This window comes from Peromyscus maniculatus, chromosome 11 (assembly GCF_049852395.1).
Source record: "Peromyscus maniculatus bairdii isolate BWxNUB_F1_BW_parent chromosome 11, HU_Pman_BW_mat_3.1, whole genome shotgun sequence".
Taxonomy (NCBI): Eukaryota; Metazoa; Chordata; class Mammalia; order Rodentia; family Cricetidae; genus Peromyscus; species Peromyscus maniculatus.
In genome coordinates this window covers 37839402-37858547 of record NC_134862.1, presented here as the reverse complement: position 1 = coordinate 37858547, position 19146 = coordinate 37839402, and the positions used below count along the sequence as shown (strand labels likewise).

Here is a 19146-nt window from a genome sequence, read left to right as displayed (position 1 = left end):
TCTGTCACTCAGTAAACCAGCACTGGCGGAAGTCAAATGGCAGAACTTTCCTTGCATCAGACATCAGACAGTTGCCTCTCAAGGTCAGGAATACAAACAATTCCTCGATTTTAATTTCTTTTGGAAGGCAATGACAACAAGTTGTGGATGACATAAGTGAAGAAGACCAAGAGCTACCCTTTTGGAATGCTAAGTGATCTAGTATTCACAGAGTAAGAGGCTCAAAATGTACAATTTGTTTAGAGAAGTGAGCTTATGGTCAAAATTAAGAGTCACGGCGGCTGGAGAGATGGCCCAGTGGATTAGGAGAACTGGCTGCTCTTTCAGAGAAACTAGGTTCAATTCCCAGCACCACATGGCAGCTCACAACAGTCAATAACTCAAGTTCTAGATGATCTGATACCCTCCTCTGACCTCTGAGGGCACCAGGCATACAAGAGGTGCACAGACATACATGCAGACAAAACATCCATACACCTAAAGTAGCAATAAATAATTTTTTAAAAGTCACAAACCGGCCGGGCGATGGTGGCGCACGCCTTTAATCCCAGCACTCGGGAGGTAGAGGCAGGCGGATCTCTGTGAGTTCGAGGCCAGCCTGGTCTCCAAAGTGAGTTCCAGGAAAGGCGCAAAGCTACACAGAGAAACCCTGTCTCGAAAAACCAAAAAAAAAAAAAAAAAAAAAAAAAAGTCACAAACCGGCCGGGCGGTGGTGGCGCACGCCTTTAATCCCAGCACTCGGGAGGCAGAGCCAGGTGGATCTCTGTGAGTTCGAGGCCAGCCTGGGCTACCAAGTGAGTCCCAGGAAAGGCGCAAAGCTACACAGAGAAACCCTGTCTTGAACCCCCCCCCCCAAAAAAAAAAAGTCACAAACCTAACAACTAACAAAGCAAAGAACAAAATAAAATGTAAGGGAATGTTTAATTTAACAAATATGAAGACTAACAACAGGTAAGCAGAAAAAACCTGGAAAAATCAAACTGCTGGGAAATTCAGGCAGAAAACTAGCTTTGAGCCATGATTTAGTATCTTATTTAATTTGTCCATCGGTGACTAATCAAACTACATTTTGAAGATTACACATATTCATATGTGAGCTAACATCAGATACAAGCACATTTGTTTAATGTGTCCCTTATATGAGGACCAAAGTTAATTTGATAGAAATTTTATTTTTGTTATTTGATGCATGGTACATGTCTGTATTACTAACAAAGATTACAGTGAGCCCCAAGGATTAAGTGAAAGGCAATTCAATATTTTTTTTAAGTTTATCCTGGGAAAAACTGACACATTTCTTTTTCTTTCATCTGCCATGTCAATTTAGTTACCTAGAGCTGTAAATACATTATTCTTCTTCCTCTAGGCAAGAGTGACTATAGAAACAGAACATTGGTTCTGTGGTTTGTAACAAGAGCAATCTGAAAATTTCATTCCCACTTGTAACCACACCTCTATAACATATGAATGCTGGACATTTTTACAATAGTTCACTAGTGTTAATAAGGAAGTTTTCTATTCAAGTAGGAACAACAGTGTATTACAGACCCATTAGTCTTTAGCATGATTTATGTAACACTTAAAAAATTTTATCAACTCTTACTACACATCCTTACTTCTGAGAATTAAAACTTAATATTAACCCAAATGGCTATAACTGGATTTTTCCAGAGACTCAGTTTCCCTGTGTAGCTCTGGCTGTCCTAGAACATGATCTGTAGACCAGGCTCGCCTCTAACTCTGAGATCCATTTGCCTCTGCCTCCTGAGTGCTGGGATTAAAGGTCTGTGATACCACCGCCCAGCTATAACTGGATAGTTTAAAACACCAATTTAAAAGAAAGTTTCTTCTGTTACTTGGTAAATCCCTTAGAGAAGCACCCAAGTGCCATCTGACTGTGGAGATGCTGTCAACCTTGGCTACTATTGTCAGCAACACTTCAGGATATAACTGTTTGCATGCTCATCTTAAATGACCTCAACTGTACAAACTCCAAGGACAGACACCTTTATGTGTGAAAACCCACTATATTTTCAAAAAACGTTTGGGAATGAAAAGAACATGTTATTTCAAAGAAAAGAAACACTCAAAGACTGCCAAACAATGGGTTACAACTAAAGAGCACGGATTTAGCTTATTGGTAAAATACTCGCTAGCATATGTGAAGTTGGAGGTTCAATCACTGACAAAAACAACAAAAACCCCAAAACCAAACCAACACACTTCAAGAGCACACAAAGCAACAGTCTGGTTTGGTCACATCAATTCAAATAACTTGTTCAATCTTAACTTTGTATCAAAGAATCCCTTGCCTTCTCTGGTAGCACAATGACTAGGATAGCAACTGTAAACTAGTTCTTGAAACATATTGACTAAGTCAGATGATCTTACAATACTTAACTATCACAAAACACAATAAATTGTTATTATGGGCAATGTATTTGAAATACATTCCAAATACAGAAATTCTACACATAAGGAAAAAAAAAATCTTGCAAAAATTCTCTTAGGTACCCAATGACCAATTTCTCATGCTGTTTCTGCTTAAAAAAAAAAAAAAAATGACTAGAGGCCAGCAAGATGTCTTAGTGCAAAAGGGCACTGACTGGGCCTTCAAATCTGACTGCTTGAGTTCAGTCCCCGAGACCAACATGACATAAGGACAGAAATGATTTCTGCAAATTGTACCACTGTCCTCTAACCTCCCAAAATGTGCTATGGCACTTGTGTGCCCCCACCTTACTTAAATGTAATAAAACAAAAATGGCTATTTTAGGCGACTGTGTATATTAACACTACTACTACAATACTCAACAGCAGAACAAATTTTGAGGCTGCAATAATACCCTGGGCACATGAACAACAAATTCATTCTCTAAATATGAAAATAAATGAGAAAACAAAAATTAAATTTAATGTAACAAAATATATACGTATGAGATACAATCCCAGTAGCTTTACATATTCTCTCTCTAGGCCTCACAACTCCATAGATTAAGCATTACCCTTCCCCATTATACAGGTGAGGAAACCTCACGGAGGCTCATGAAAGGATCCCAAAACTAGTAAAAGAATGCAGTCCCCTGTATTTTCATCAATCCTTCCCTGCAAAGAATTCATGATACCTAAAAATATAATTACATAAATTACCAATTAATTACCAAGTTTGGGGGAATATTCTAGGCAACATATGCTATAAGAACTTCACGGAATAGCTAAGGGAACTTATCTCCCAAAGCCACACTTAAAATAATAATAATAACACATAACCAGATTCCTTCTTGATCCAAATTAATGGATCTATTTCACTTTGGTATCTACTTGCATTATTTTGAGAATATGGCAGGTTCCTAAGTTACTATAGACTTCTCCTACCCTAAATAGTCTATCAGTCAAAGAACAGACTTTTTTTTTTTTAAGAACAAATGTTTACTCTAGAAACTAGTAAGTCTTAGAAATGAGGTGATCTGTAGCCATGTCTATTACAGATTACTGGATCCATTAAAGTCATATTCTCCTAGGCCAAAAAGCAGAGTGAAACTTGAAAAGATAGGCACACTATCAAAACCTGATGCAATTACAAGAAAACTCCCTAAAATATAGTTAAAGAAGAAAAATTTGGGGAATGACGTTTGTTCAGTTAAATGTGTAGCTACATGAACCTTACCGATCAAGTATTGCAAAAAGGGGGGGCTGGAGAGATGGCTCAGAGGTTAAGAGCACTGACTGCTCTTCCAGAGGTCCTGAGTTCAATTCCCAGTACCCACATGGTGGCTCACAACCATCTGTAATGAGATCTGGCACCCTCTCCTGTCTACATAATAAAAAATAAATCTAAAAAAAAAATAAATAAGTAAGTATTGCAAAAAGGGACTTCCAGTTTGACTTTAGTCATCTTTTAATAACACAATGCTCTTGAAATCAATGACATTTACATTTAAGGAGTTTCTTAGCCGGGCAGTGGTGGTGGCGCACGCCTTTAATCCCAGCACTTGGGAGGCAGTGGCAGGCGATCTCTGTGAGTTCGAGGCCAGCCTGGTCTACAGAGTGAGTTCCAGGACAGCCAGGGCTACACAGAGAGACCCTGTCTCCAACACCCACCACCACCACAAAAGGTGGGTGGTGGGATTTTTTAAACTCACCCGGGCAAACTATAACCTTAGTGTTGAGGTATACGTGCTTGTGCGTATTCATTCATGCTGGAAATTCTTTTTTTCTCCTTCAGGAATTCAACATTTTATTTAGTTAAGCCATACTGTTTTGGAAGATACCTCTTCACCTCTAGCTAGTTTAGGATTTAGGAGACTTGCTATCTCTGGACCCAATTCAGAGGGGTCACAACAGCCAGACTCAATTTGTTTATCTATAAAAGCAAGTTCAAACAACAGTGACACTATCTTGCACGTAATAACCACCAAAAAAGAAAAAAGAAAAGAAAAAAAACTTCCAACACACGGGGGTGGAAACGGGGGGAGGGGAGTGAACAACCTAACGTCCCTGTAAAACCATCAGCGACCAAGGCTCTGACAGTCATTCAACTTTCTTGCTAATTTCTCCACTATGCTTTTTTTTTTTTTTCTAGCAGCATAGATAGGCACGACATGCTGTTTCCTTTTCGGTGTGTGTGTGACAATCCCCCGAAGCGGGGGCTAGCAGCCCTGGGCATCTGCGCCGGGCCCCGGAAAACCAGTTCCGTGAACGGCCCCAGCTCCAGCCCGGCCTGGCGGTGGCTGCTTCTCCCCTCGGTCCTCCCCGGATCTCCAGGGCTCCCGGGAGCAGCCGCTGCCTCAGGGACGCTCGGGGAACCTGTCCCCAGTTCCCCCGCTAGGCCTCAAGGGGTTGGCGCTGCACATGGCCCCCGGCGAGGCGGCGGGCACAGCGCGGTGGAAGCGGCGGGCGGGCTCGCCTCGGAGCCCCGGGGCCCCCGGAGGGCTGGCGGGGAGGGACGCTGTCTCCTCAGCGCGTCCCTCCCCGGCTGCCTCACTCTCCCGCTCCGTTAGGGCTACCGGTCGGCGAGCGGGGGAGGGGAGCGGGCGCGTTATTCCCGGGACGCCGCGGGGGAGGGGACGGCATCGCTTACCCGCGTTACTGAGGAGAAGGAGCAGGAGGAGGCGGCGTGAGCGCGGCGCGGCGGGGCGACGGCGGGGCCGGCTGGTTGCAAGGAAGAGTCTCACGGAAGGGAATTAACCCCATCACCAGCCCGGACACCGGCTCCAGCGGCAGCCGCGGCGGCAGGATCCCGCCCCTTCCCACCACGCACTAGCCCCGCCTCTCCGTTCGCGTTGACGGGTAGCCGGCTCCCTCATAGGCTACATGAACACTGAGTGACACAGACCTGATCCAATCAGAGGTTGAAGAACCCCTCTCGCTCCGCCCTATTATCACTGCGGGGCCGCGGGAGAACGGGGCTAAATCTATCTCCACCCCCAAAAGAGAAAGAACCAATCCCTGACAAGCAATCGTCCTTGAAGGACGCAAAAGACGACCAATGATGGGGCTAGGAGAACAGCCATTTTGCCCACTTGTGAAAGAACCACCTTTTCCCACGAGTAGGACCCTGAGGCAGTCGAGTTCCGGGAGGTTTTAATCACTGGAGATATGGGAGACAACTATATTCCTTCAGGGAATATTTGTAGCGCTTCTAAGGATGAAAGGGGGATTTTGTCCTTCATGTGGGAGATGTGGGGAAGGCTCTAAGGATGTGGCTCCTCCCCTTAGCGGTAACGGGTTCCAAGCGGAACACCTGGTCTCTCCAGTCTTAGTAGTGGAGGGCAGGACTACTGAGTGCTTTGGCTTATGGAACTACAGTTCCCAAGATGCTTTGCGACCCCTGTAACATTTTCCTCCACTTGCTTCCTGTTGCATCTCATGGGAATTGTAGTTCTTGAGAGGTTACCATGCGCCCTTCTTGTCCAGATGGGTAGGGGCAAAGTTTTGAGTAATTTGGATTTATGAACGAGGTCCCAAGGTTCTAGTCAGGTCTTCTCGCCTCGCTTAAGGAGGATCAAAAATATAAAAGAAGGGTAGGGAGTTTTCTCGGGATACCACAGGGTTTTAGAGTGCTGGTATTTGAACTCTCCCACTGTCAGGTCATCCCAACGTCACTTCCGCTTAGGTGCGGACACTTGCAAAAAGCTTGGCGGGAGTTGGAGATTCTGAAGCTAGGGCACCAGTTTTGGCGCTCTGGGAGTTCTGTGTAGGTAGGGCAAGAGATGGCAAATTGAATATACTTTAATTGCGTTTTAAGAAAAGAGTTGGTAAAAGTCGGGCGTGGTGGCTCATGCCTGTCACAGCAGGAAGCCGAAAGATCGCCGCGATTTCTCAGCCTGCGCTACAGAGTGAGTTTTAGAACAGCGGGGACTATAGTATTGACCTTGTCTAAAATACGCAGAGACAGACAGAGAGAGAGAGACACAGAGAGAGAAATGTGAAACGGCGCGGGTGTAATTCTCGAGCCCTTAATGTAATTTCCTATCCTGCTTTTATTTCTGCGGACCCAAGGTTTCCTATCAGATCCGCTCACGAGTAGATTGCACCTCTTTTGAGTTTGTAGAGGACACTTTAATTTGTTTTTATCCACTGTATGGGAAGGAGCGTGGTTTGTAGACTGGAAGGACTTGGAAGTCCTGAGCTAATTCCTCCGATTTATACAAACACTCTCCAGAGGTTGCCTTTAAAGGAAGAAAGCTCAGGGTTGTTAGTCTAATGGAATGATCCTGTTGCCATTCTCTCTTTGAGTAACCCGTCTATCATATTAAGTGGCGACCAGGTGACACTTGTAATACTCCAGTGACAAAAAGACATCAAAAAAGGCTTCAGAATTCACAACCTAGTAAACTTATCAAATGAGGCATTGATTGATTGATCACCTCAAGCCTGATGCCCCTCGAAGTCTCTTCCATGCTTTTTATGGAAACTTTGTCTTACAACTTTTCTTGTAAATATTTATTGAACATTTACACTAGTAGTGAGTATACCAGACTTAAAGGGTTCAACAGTGCCCAGAAAGGTAATTTTTTTTAAAGGAGTGAGGAAGAGAAAGATTAAACTAAACTAATGTTATTGGTCTTTTAATATCTCCCTAAATCCAGCATCTTCATAGTCATGTTTTGTGTGTTGATTTGGTTTCCTCTTTGCTTTTTACTTTTAGATTTAAAAACTATGACTGTCTATTTCCGTTATTTTTATTGAAGTATTATCAAGTCTGTGTCCAGTACTGATAAAGAGTTGTTTATACACCACGTGGATGAAAACACCTAACTAGTGCAATTCTAGATGCAGAAATAATCTGTAACTTGCCGAGAGCCAAAGCAGTCTTACTTTCTCTTTCTTAAGGAAAAAAAATTGTCTTTGCTTTTTAATGAAATACTTTTGCCTGGGAGGGTGCTTGTGTGTGAGCCAATGAACTCCTCACCTCCTGTACAATAGACATATTAAGCAGAAGGCACCATTGAGCTGCATCATTCCCATCGTGGAGTTAGAATTTCCAGTGATGTTTAGCATTATGATCCCTAAATGCTTAGTTTGGTTTTTTTGGTGTTTTTTTTTTTTTTTCATAAACTCTTCCAGAGTAAATCAAGTCAATAAGTAGTAATAGTAACAATCATATTACTAAGTGTTTTATCTGAGCCAAAAATCAGTTAAGTGTATTTACATATTTCCTGTGCCACATCTGTGGTTTATTTTCTTGTTGTTGTTTGGGTTTTTTTTTTTAGTTTTTTGTTTGTTTGTTTGTTTGTTTTGTTTTGTTTTTGGTTCTGAGACAGGATTTTTCTCTTTGTAACAGTCCTGGCTGTCCTAGAACTCACTTTGTAGATCAGACTGGCCTTGAAATCACAGAGATCCTCCTGCCTCTGCCTCCAGAGTGCTGGGATTAAAGGTGTGTGCCACCAAAGCCCAGTTCTGAGTTTTATTTTTGAGTGCTGGAGACAGACGGCCTTGCATTTGCTAGGTATGTACTCTATCATTCATTGTTTTACATCCTCAGCCTTGATATTGTTTAATAATTGAAGAAATTGGGGGTCAGTAAGTGCAATAAAACTTTAAAGTCGGTCTCTGTAGAAATGGCTCAGCAGTTAAGAGCACTTGACTGCTCTTCCAGAGGTCCTGAGTTCAATTCCCAGAAACCACATGGTGGCTCACAGCCATCTCTTATGGGATCAGATTCCTTCTTCTGGCGTTCATCAAGACAGTGTGCTCATATGCATAAAATACAAGAATAAATAATCTTTAAAAAAAAAAGACTTTAAAGTCTGACCCCTTAGGCAGGACAGTTTGAAGCTGAGATAAATATCCAGGTCTGTTTGATTTTTCAGCCCTAAACATTGTTTCTCAAATGTTTATGAATTATAGACTTCTGCCTTCCTGTGTCACCACAGTGCTGGGATAAAAGGTCAAAGGCATCACCACCACGCCCAGCAGAAAGACACTGTTTTTGTTTTGTTTTATTTTTTAAAGATTTATTTATTTTACATGTATGAGTGCATGTATGTATGTACACCACTTACATGTATGTACACTTATACTTAACTTACCTGTAAGAAGGCATTGGATCTCCTGAAACTGAAGTTCCAGATGATTGTGAGCAGCTGTGTAGGTGCTGGGAATCCAACTTGGGTCCTCTGCAAAAGTTGCCAGTTTTCTTAACCACTGACCCATCGCTCCAGCATCTCAAGGAAGACCTGTTTTAATGGAATGCCACTGCTTTATTTAAAGTTCAATGGGTTGACTGTGGCAATATCACTGTCACTTTTTATAGCTGCCTGTATTCCAGGGTGTCGCTCAAATGTAACCTGTTTCTTGCTAATGGCTATTTACAGTTTCCAGTTAGTAAATTTTTTTGTTACCACAGTGAAAGCGTATAACAAAATCTACCATCTTAAGCGTTCTTACGTGTGGACATTGCAGTGTATTAACCATTTGTATCTCATTATACAATACAGCTGTAAAATGTTTCGTCTTACACAACTAAAACTCTGCTTTCGGTCTTCCCTGACCCCTTCCTTTCTGTTTCTAAGAGCTTATCTTAAAATACCTCATATAAAGTTATACATTTCGTAACTAGCTCATTTAACTTAATGTCTCCAGGGTTCAGTCATGTAGGATGTGGTAGGATTTCCTTTGCAGGGCTGAATCCTTGGTACTTACAGGCCACACTTGGTAAAGGAGTTCATCCGTTGGTAGGCATTTAGGTTGGTTTCCCCTCTTGGCTTTGGTGGCCAGTGCTGCAGCTAACTAACGTGGAAGTGCAAATTCTTTGTATATGTGTGCACAACTAAACTGCAGATCTGCGTGGAGACCAGAGCTTGGCCTGTGGTAGTCGGTTCTCTCTTACCACGTGGAGCTAGAGATCGAATTCCAGGCCATTGGGCTCAGCTGCAGGAATTTTACCTCCTGAGCTGTCTGGCCTGCCCAGCGTTTTGAAAGTAGGTTCAGCTGCAGAGCCTCTGTGATTCCTGAATTGTTCTCCAGAAGAAAGATTTCCACTTTCTTTACTATAGGACTCTTTGAGAGAACCTGCTTCCCAGTTCCATGTGGGTTTGTGTATGTGTGGTATGCAGCTGCAGCCCCTCGGGTGGGTGCATGTGGAGACTAGACTTTCACTCTGGGGTGTCTTTCCCAATCTCTACTCCACCATGCTTTCTGAGACACTGTCTCTCACCAGAAGCTTCCCCTATCAGTTCAACTGGCTGGCTTGGGAGCCGCCAGGACCCTGTTGTCTTTGAGGCACCCCACCCCACCCTAATTTTAGATGGGCTCTGGGAGTCTGAATTCAGGTCCTCCGATTTGTGCAGAAAACATGTTACCCACTGAGCCATGTGCTGAGCGGGGGGCCCCCCCCCTCCCCGTTTCCCATCTCTTTTCTCTGTCTAGTCTGATTGGAAAGGGGTGACTCATTAATGCAGTTTGTATCTCTTTGAACTCACTGAGGCTGAATATGCTTTATATGTATGCTGCCCGGTGATGGCTAGTTTCTTTTAAATAGACTGTTGCTATAAAGGCCTAGCATTATAATTTTAAGGAAATACTTCAGTTTATTTCGGTTTGTCACATGCTTGGGGAAGCTTTACTCACATTTAAAATTTTCTTTTTAACTTTAAGTGCTGTTTTCCCAAAATGAATTTAAATTACTTTAGTTTTCAAATCTGTTGTTTTTTTCTTTTATAGTGTCTATCTCCTCTCCAGTACACACACACAAATGTATTGTTAAATTTTTTTCCATATTTTATGGTTACTTATATTGTTCTTTGGTGTAAAGTACAAAATTGGGATCATTTGGTGAGGTGCTGGGAATTTAACACTGAGCTTCTGCTTTCTTTCACTGAACTAGCTTTTCATCCTGTTTCATTTTTCTGATGATCTCAAGTAGCTCAGGATGACCTTGAACTCTGTATGTAGCTGAGACTGACCTTGAACTCCTGATCCTTCTGCCTCCACTTCCCTAGTACTGGCATTACAGGCACATGCTAGGCACTCCTTAAATATTGTCAGTGATCTGGAAGCAGTGTTGTAGAATGGAAAAGTTCAGACTTTTACATCAGACCAGCATAAGTCCTGGACTCAGAACCAGTCAGTTCTAAGACTTGTGTGAATTGTTTATTAGCTCAGAATCTCAGTTTTATCATGCAGATAACAAGAGTTTGTGGGCCAGTGAAATGGCACAGTGGATAAGGGCACTTCCTGCCAAGGCTGAGGACCTGGGTTTCGTCCCCAGAATTTACATGGTGGAAAGACTCCCCAAAATTCTCTGATCTCTACATGGGTGCACGGTCCTCTCAAGGACGGGGACACACACACACACACACACACACACACACACACCATGGAATAAATAAATGTAAAAAAATGCTTTGTAAGTTGCTTTGAGAATTTAGGAGATGTTATAATTTTTTTTTAGCATAGTGCCTCCATGGAAGAGAATATCCAATAAGTGGAAGTTGGTGTGGCGTTGATGGTATGTTAGTGAGTATAGCTGAGTACAGCTGCCTTCCAATAAATGGGAGTTCTTCTGTCATTCGTCGGAAAACAGTTGCCTATGGAATGAAAGGTGTCTTTGCTTTTAAAGTAATTGATATTTGATATGGCAGCTTAGGAAACCTTGTGATAAGCGAGTCTGAAAATATTATGTAATTTTATATTTATTGTAATCAATATACTGTCTTATAATATTAAATTTTGCAAATTAAACATTCCAACTTATTAAATTTAGGCTTTAGTTTACTGATGACCTATAAATATAGTTATATCAGGGCTGGAGGATAGCTTAGCTGTTAAGAGCACTGGCTCAACTCTCAATCACTCTGCAAAATATACTAATTTATTTATTATAATTTGAATTTAGTATATACTTTCTGTATTACGGTGACTTCTACATGGAAGCATTCATATCACTGTTCTAGTCCCTTAATTCCTACCTTGCTGTGCACGAGTTGCACACTAGCACTATGCGTACTTATGGCCACAATTTAGATCTTCTTAGTCCTAGCTCCTGTCCTGCCTCTGGACCCAGCATGGTCCTCCTGACCTTTGAAACTTTATTTATTTTTATTGATTGATTTGGTTTTTGTTGTTTTTGTTTTTCAAGGGTTTTCTATATTAGCCCTACTGTCCTGGAACTCACTCTGTAGACCAGGCTGGCCTCAAACTCAGAGATCCACCTGCCTCTGCTCCCAAGTGCTGGGATTAAAGGCGTGCACACTACCACACCCAGGCTGTCCTTTGAAAGTTTAAAGACAAGTAATAGTGAGTGCTCAGTGCCAGGCACTTCTGGGTGTTTAACATTAGTAAACAAAACAAAGAAATCTGGAGTTGCTGGAGTCACCTACTTCAGAGGCTGATGAAGCAGGAGGATCAGAAGTTCAAGGTCAGCCTGGCTGACTTAGACCTTGTATTGAAATAAAAAATAAACGACTGGAGATACAGTTCAGGGGCAGAGTGTCTGTTTAGCATGCACAAGGAAGGCCCTAGGTTCAATCCTCATTATAAAAAAAAGCAAAAACCCCAATAAAACCCTGTCTTTATGAAGCTATGTCCTCATTAAGAGAAATAGAATAAACAACAAAAGATGTAAATTGTATAGTACTTTGTAAGCTGATAGGGGCTATCAAGGAGAAAAAAAGTGAGGAAGGGTAGAGCTATGAGGAATTAGAATTTAAATAGAGTGGCTAAGTTACTTATTGGTAGAATGGCCATTTAGAAGAGTGTGAAGGACACAAGGAAGGTGCTCCTGCAGGCATCTGGGGTAGACTGATATTCAGATGAGCTAGTGCAGTGTTCTCAGACCTGAAAGTACAAGAACATTAGCATGATAAAAGTAGGGGAGTGATGGAGAGGTAACTGGGGTCGGGTGGGGGAGATGGAAAGATGGCTTAAGAGATTGAAAGGCAGTAGTGAGACAGGTCTGAGTCAAGGCCAGAGTACCTCACTGTCTGTTGTATTGCAAAAAGGATCAAGGAAAAGGTAGACATGGGCAATACCAGGTAAATTTTCCTAGAAATTCTGACTAGAGACAGTGGTGGTTCAGATCAGGCCAGTAGATTGTAAATGAATAGAAATGGTGAGATTCTGGGTATAATTAGAATGTAGAGTCAACAGGAGTTGCTGATAGAGAGCTGTGCAGTTTGAGACAGAATGGAGTGCAAGTCCCTGGACGGATGCAATGAATGCAACAAAGATTGGGGAAGAGAGTTAAGAATTCTGTTTTGGGGATGTAGAGATGTCTAGTGAGGTATGTGAATCTGAAGTTTAGGAGAGTTCCTCACATGTAAATGTGGAAGTTGTTGTCTGAGAAATAATATTTAAAACCATGTGTAACACTCAAGAACAAAGGAAGCTACTAGGAACTGAGCCCTGGTCCATCTGCCTTGCAGGTAGACCAGGAGTGAAGTTCAGACTTGGAAGAATTAACCAGTGAGCTGGGATGAGAACTGTGAGAGGTCTGTGTTCTAGAGTCTAGTGACAATATGAAATGAGGAGGGGTGGTTCATTGGAAGGAGCAGGAAGGTACAGACTCATGCTTCTTCCTGTTAGTTTTATGTGGCGCTGTTTTATTCATCAAGTGCCTCTGTTTACCATGTGAGGAAAACCACGAGGTATGACAAACCCACTGTAAGAGTTTATTAAGAGAGGGGTGCTTAGGCCTATGGAAATGGTTGTGGGGGGAGGGGAGAGTCTGTGGCCCACTCTTTATGGATCCTCCCCACTTGCACGTATGGGCTCACATAGCAATGCCACGCATGCGCATACATAATGTGATCACGCTGCTGGCAAATTACATGACGATGCAGTGCACGCATGGTAGGACGCAAGGCCCTGGGATGACTAATCATTTGCCAGCACATGCGCAGTCATGTAGCAACACTTCCCCCATGTCAGACCTTCCCAAACTAGGGTTTTTGTGTATGCTATACTTCTTCCAATAACCCTTTTTGACTCCTTCTGCTTTGGTTAGTAAATTTATTATTCAGGCTTCAATTTTAATATATGTATATTAACATATGCATATAATACATTAAAATTCTTCTAAACCCCCAAATCTTAAAAAAAAAAATCCCTGTTCTATGCCAGCTTAATAACAAGTACCTGTCTATAGTAGATTTTTCCAAGAGCATCTGTATTCATATGATGTAGCCAGAGTCCAGCACGGGGTCTACTGTGTGTGTACACTGAGACTCATATTTCTGAGTGCACAGCACCATGGAATTCAAGAGGTTGGGTGTTAAGCATTTTTAACTGTGGCTGTCTTTAAGGCAAATATTCTATTAAAAACAGGAATTTTTACGGTAATTTAACCACAAAGAATTACCACCCTGGCGTATTTCCAGTGATGAATAGAGGAAAGATCTACACCTTCGTCTCACGTCTTCCTTATTTTAGCTATGTGGTCTGAGAATTTTGCCTTTCTGGATTGTATCATTCTAGACTTTCAGTGTTCACTGGCACATCATTTTCCCCACACCCTCTTTTTGAGACAAGTTTACAGCATGTATCCCCTAGCTGGCCTGGAACTCACTGTATAGACCAGGCTGGCCTGGAACTCTGTGTAGACCAGGCTGGTCCCCTGAGTGCTGGCACCACCATGCCCAGTCCAAATGTTAACTGTTTAAGAGAATTATTTAAAAGTGAGTTCTACTAAATCTTTCTTTCCCCAAGTTTTCCTAGACAGTAACTGTTGTTTTGATTGTTTTATGTGTTGGGGCATACACAAAACTCAAAGAAAACTGTAGTCCATTCTTTGCTTTTTTACATGGGACCTGGGAATCAAACTCATGTCCTCAGACTTGTGGGTCAAACACTTTTACCGTTTTCCCAAAGAATTTGTAAATCACTTAAGACGTGCATTCTTTTCTTTCTTTCTTTTTTTTTTTTTTTAAAGAAATTATCTGAGCTGGAATTTAAACTCTGTGATGGAGTACTTTATAGTATTTGCAAGCCCTGGGTTTAGTCCACAGCACTGTAACAAACATCAAGAAAAGATTCAAAAGGCTATAATGTTACTAGTTTTGTACAAATCCAGTTGAGGGCTGGCAAGATGGCTAGGAGGTTAAGAGCACTGACTGTTCTTCCAGAGGTCCTGGGTTCAATTCCCAGCAACCACATGGTGGCTCACAGCCGTCTGTAGTGAGATCTAGTGCCCTCTTCTGGTGTTCTGCACTGTATACATAATAAATAAATCTTAAAAAAAAAAAAATCCAGTTGATGCATGATTTTTTCAGTGTTGTATTTATTTGCTTGAAATGGGTATGGCTATATTATGTTTCAAAATGAAATAGAGGACTGTTCTTGGACAGTGAATTATTCTGTCACTTCTGGACTCAGTGCCGTGCGTTTTCTTGGTAGCTCACTCAGGGAACGTGGTTTAGCTAGTCTGTGTGTAGCCAGTATCCCGGAGCTGGGTGTAAGTGACTTACGGTCGTGCATGTGGGATTCTGCAGTGTGGTGACTAATGTTCCCCCATCCTTTGTGTGTCGTGTTCCTCCTTTTTCAGGCTCAGCATGCCTGCAGCTGGTGACAAAAAGAAGACCCCCACGCCTCAGAGTTCTCCTTTAACAAGCGAACCATATACACAGCTGGATTTTTTACCTGACAAGCTCAGAGAAAAGCTGCTCCCATTCCAAAAAGATGGCATCATTTTTGCCCTCAGAAGAGATGGCAGGTAAAGAACTTTGCTAAGTCATGCTAAAAATTGTTGAGGAAAAAAAAGTGCTAAAAAGCCAAGTTCTGTTTAATCCTTTCTTTTCAAATATCGCAAAGCTTTCTATAGAGTGATTTAATGAAATAGACTTTATCCATAAGCTTTAATTTACTTATACTTGAGGTGGAAAGACATTGAACAATGCTGCGTTTTAACTGCATTTGATATATTTATGCTTGCTGTACATATGTGCCAAAGTGTACTTGTTGAGGTCAGGTCAGTTTGCCATAATTACCATGTGAGTTCTGGGGATCGAACTCAGGTCTTCTGGTACCTGTTTTTATGGTTTGGTTTTGTTCTGTTCTGTTTTTTGAGCTAGGGTCTCTCTACATAGCCCTTGCTGTCCTTCCTGGAACTCACTCTGTAGACCAAGCTGGCCTCAAGAACTTAGAGATCCGCCTGCCTCTGCCTCCCAAGTGCTGTGATGAAAGGCGTGGGTCACCATGCCCAGCTTCAGTCAGGTATCTTAAGTCTCTGAGTTACTAGGTATTCTCAAGATTTCATATTGACAGCTTTCTTGAATATATACTATTCATTACACACACACACACACACACACACACACACACACATCTATCACACTTTATTCTTTTCTTCAGTTTAAAATAGCAACCTCTTGGTGTTTATGTTATGTCTACATCATTGATTGATTGATTGATTGATTGATTGATTGATTGATTAATTTAGTTGTTGTTTTTGTACTTCTTTTCAAAGGTCACTGTATTGGCTAACCCTTCCCTTGTTGCTGTGACAGATACCTGACGAAAGCCAAATGAGGGAGAAGTTTCTTTGGGTTCCCGGTTTAGAAAGAACGGTCCCTGCAGCCGGGGCGAGCATGAGAGGGAGGGGTAGCGCATGAGAGGGAGGGGTAGCTGTGGTGCGGTGAAGAGGGGAGGGGGGCCCACGGACAGCCTTACTCTCACCCCAGCAGCCTGCTTCCTCCAGCTGAACCGCCCCAGCCAGGCGAACCGCCGCCGCCACAAGGCTCGCCACCTCCCAGAGCCGCACCGCTCACTGGGGCCATTTCGTGTCTGGACTGTAACAATTCATGTCATCTTCTCTGTCAGGTCAGGCCATCCCGGGGTTTTCTCTGGTCTCAGGGATAGTGTGCCCTTGATCCCGTAGTTCAAGTATCACGTGCTTTCTCCACCGTGTCTTATGAAACACGTTAAACATAAAACAGCATTGAATAAATGCTGAGTGGCCACCCGTGGTCCTCTCACCAATCCATGATAACAAATTTCACTATCTATCCCTCTGTCCTCTCTTCACATCAATCCATCTTAGTTATTTTTAAATCGTCTCGCGGTAAACTACAGATATTTTTCTATACCCCTAAATACTTAAGTGTGTGTATGGTTAACTACATAGTTCATATTTGTTTATTCTTTATTTTATTTTATTATTTATTTATTTATTTATAGTTTTTTGAGACTTTTCTGTACAGCACTGGCTGTCCAGGACCTCGCTTTGTAGACCAGGCTGACATCAAACTCAGAGATCTGCCTGCCTCTGCCTTCTAAGTACTGGAGTTAAAGGCATACACCACCACCACCACCACCACCAGCTGACTTGTTTATCTTTTTTACATCTATTTATTTTAGGTGTGATTACACCACCTATGCACTTGTGGAGGTCAGAGGACAGTTTTGGGGGAGTTGATTCTCTCTTTCCACCTTGGTGTAGGTCTCAGGGATTGGACTCAGACTGTCAGGCTTGGTGGCAGGTGCCTTTATTTACTGAGCCACCTCACTAGCCCAATCTACGCTTTTTGGTGGTTTGTATTTTGCTTTTGACGTTGTTTTGAGGCAGGGTCTCACTGTGTTGCCCTGGCTGGCCTTGAATTTGCCGAGATCTACCTGCCTCTGCCCCTCTCTCTCAGCTGAGATTAAAGGCGTGCGCTCCCATGCCAGGCCCAGTTCTGCAGTAGGTGTGTTTTCCCTGTTCTAGGACTTCCTGATAGTGGGATGACAGTATGTGGAAGACTTCTTTCTAGAAGTTAATCTCTTTTAACGTATTAGTAGTTCCTCTTTTGTGCATTTGTATTCATGGCTATAAATGAAACCTAAGATTATTGGGCTCTTTCACCTTGTCGCTGTGTCTTCCCAGTTTTTCCTAGCTAAACATCTCCTTTGGAGATTTACTTCGTTTTTAAGGGTGAGACCTCTCTATATTCATAATGTCTGTGTTCAGGTTCCTGAAGATTTCAGTTGTAAATGCCATCCAAAACTGCCACTGGATGGCCTTAGCTTCTTTAGTTCGCCGTTGTTTCTTTGTGCTTGTCTGTGAAAGCTGGATAAACAGAACATGTGCTTCAGAGCCCACGGAGTGCTGAAGTCTGAGCCACTTACTCTCTGTGGTCTTGGGCATGCGTCTTCAACAGTTCATCCTTCCGCTTTATCATAGAGTAGTGCTCACCTGGTGCCTGTTCTCTTTTAGTGAGCTAATCTTAGTAATTTCCAAATACTTGTCCTTAGACTGTTCACTATTCTTAGGAAAATATAAGTCTATGCAGGAAAATGGCAAAGTAAGAAGTGAGCTATTTACAACGCTAAATTTATTCATTTTGAGGCTGTGGTGACGTGTACCTATAATTCCGGCCCTTAGGAGACAGGTGAGTTAGCACCACAGACCCTTTCTCCAAACAAAAGAAAACTAAATAAAAAGTGGAGCTTACATTCATTTTGAAGGCATAGCATTTCTCCTTTCTTGTAATTAGAATTGTCCTTTTTTTTTGTTAGAATAGGTTGTGAGCAGCTGAAATTTTAAATTGTATTATTTAGCAAATGAATATGAACAGTGTCGTGTTGGTTTCCCATTAACTTTTTGTTTATTGGACTTTGAAATATTTTTTAAATGAATAAGGAAATAGAATCTGTTGACAAAACAAGAGAGTTTGGGGTGAAGAACTATGCTATTGGTGGCTCACTTTCTTGTTTTCTTAAATACAAGAACATGTGTATGTTTAGAGGAACTTGGTGCATAAGCCAAGATGTTACTAGTGTAAATATAGTGAGTGTATTAATTGTTAGTGGTGAATTCTGGTGAATGTATTTTTTATTTGTGGCTCTTCTTTGCATTTGAAAATTTTTTTTAAAGATTTATTTATTTATTTATTATGTATACCGTGTTCTGCCTGCATTTATGCCTGTAGGCCAGAAGAGGGCACCAGATCTCATTACAGATGGTTGTAAGCCACCATGTGGTTGCTGGGAATTGAACTCAGGACCTCTGGAACATCAGCCAGTGCCCTTAGCCACTGAGTCATCTCTCCAGCCCCCTGATTTGATTTTTTTTTTTAATGAGTAATGTAAGTCACTCCACTTCTTGTTTGTGGCATTCTCCTGATTGGAAGGAAGTGTTTGTCTCTGGGTTTTTGCATTCTCAGAATAATTCATTCAGCATGCTTTCCATTTTATTTATCCCATTTTGGATTTTTAAACATAGAAAATCTGATTAGTGTTTGTTGATTCCAAGAGGGTCTCAGACAGTCCCTCTTCATATCCCTCCCACCCTCTCCTTTTTCTATAATTCCAGCCTTTCACTTGCAATTCTTTACTTTATCCTGTTTCTATTAATGTCTCTTACACTGTCTGTGTGCTAGATAATGGCTTTGTTTTTGTTTTTGTTTTGTTTTGAGAAAGGGTCTCTCTACCATAGCCCTGGCTTTCCTAGAGCTCTCTATTTAGATCAGGCTGGCCTCGAACTCACAGAAATTCACCTGCTTCTCCCTCCTGAGTGCTGGGATTAAGGCATGTGCAACCATTCCTGGTTAGATAGTGTCATCTTTTAGTTTTCTCTCACAGCTCTAATCTGCTCTCTTACTCAGTTTTTGAAAAGCAATTTTTCTTATTGATCTATAGCATATGTGTAGAAAGGTATACAAATTATGTAAATCTTGAAGAAATTTAGTGTAGCCATCTCCCAGATCAAAAAAAGAGAACATGAACCCT

The 19146-nt window shown here is 41.9% G+C and overlaps 1 protein-coding gene across 5 annotated transcripts in view; it reads left to right on the top strand.

Annotated features, from left to right (window-relative positions):
- The first annotated feature begins 5388 nt into the window (after nucleotides 1-5388).
- Zranb3 (zinc finger RANBP2-type containing 3) overlaps nucleotides 5389-19146 on the top strand; it is a 164034-nt gene continuing 150276 nt past the window's right edge. The window contains exons 1-2 of one of the 5 annotated variants that reach the window (XM_042258049.2): nucleotides 5389-6338; nucleotides 14987-15154. In XM_042258049.2, the coding sequence (XP_042113983.2) occupies nucleotides 14994-15154 (161 nt within the window). In that variant the 5' untranslated portion in view covers nucleotides 5389-6338; nucleotides 14987-14993. Of the gene's footprint in view, nucleotides 6339-14986; nucleotides 15155-19146 lie in introns of those variants that run through there. The other 4 variants (XM_076547285.1, XM_076547286.1, XM_076547287.1 and 1 more) reach the window with 4 other exon arrangements.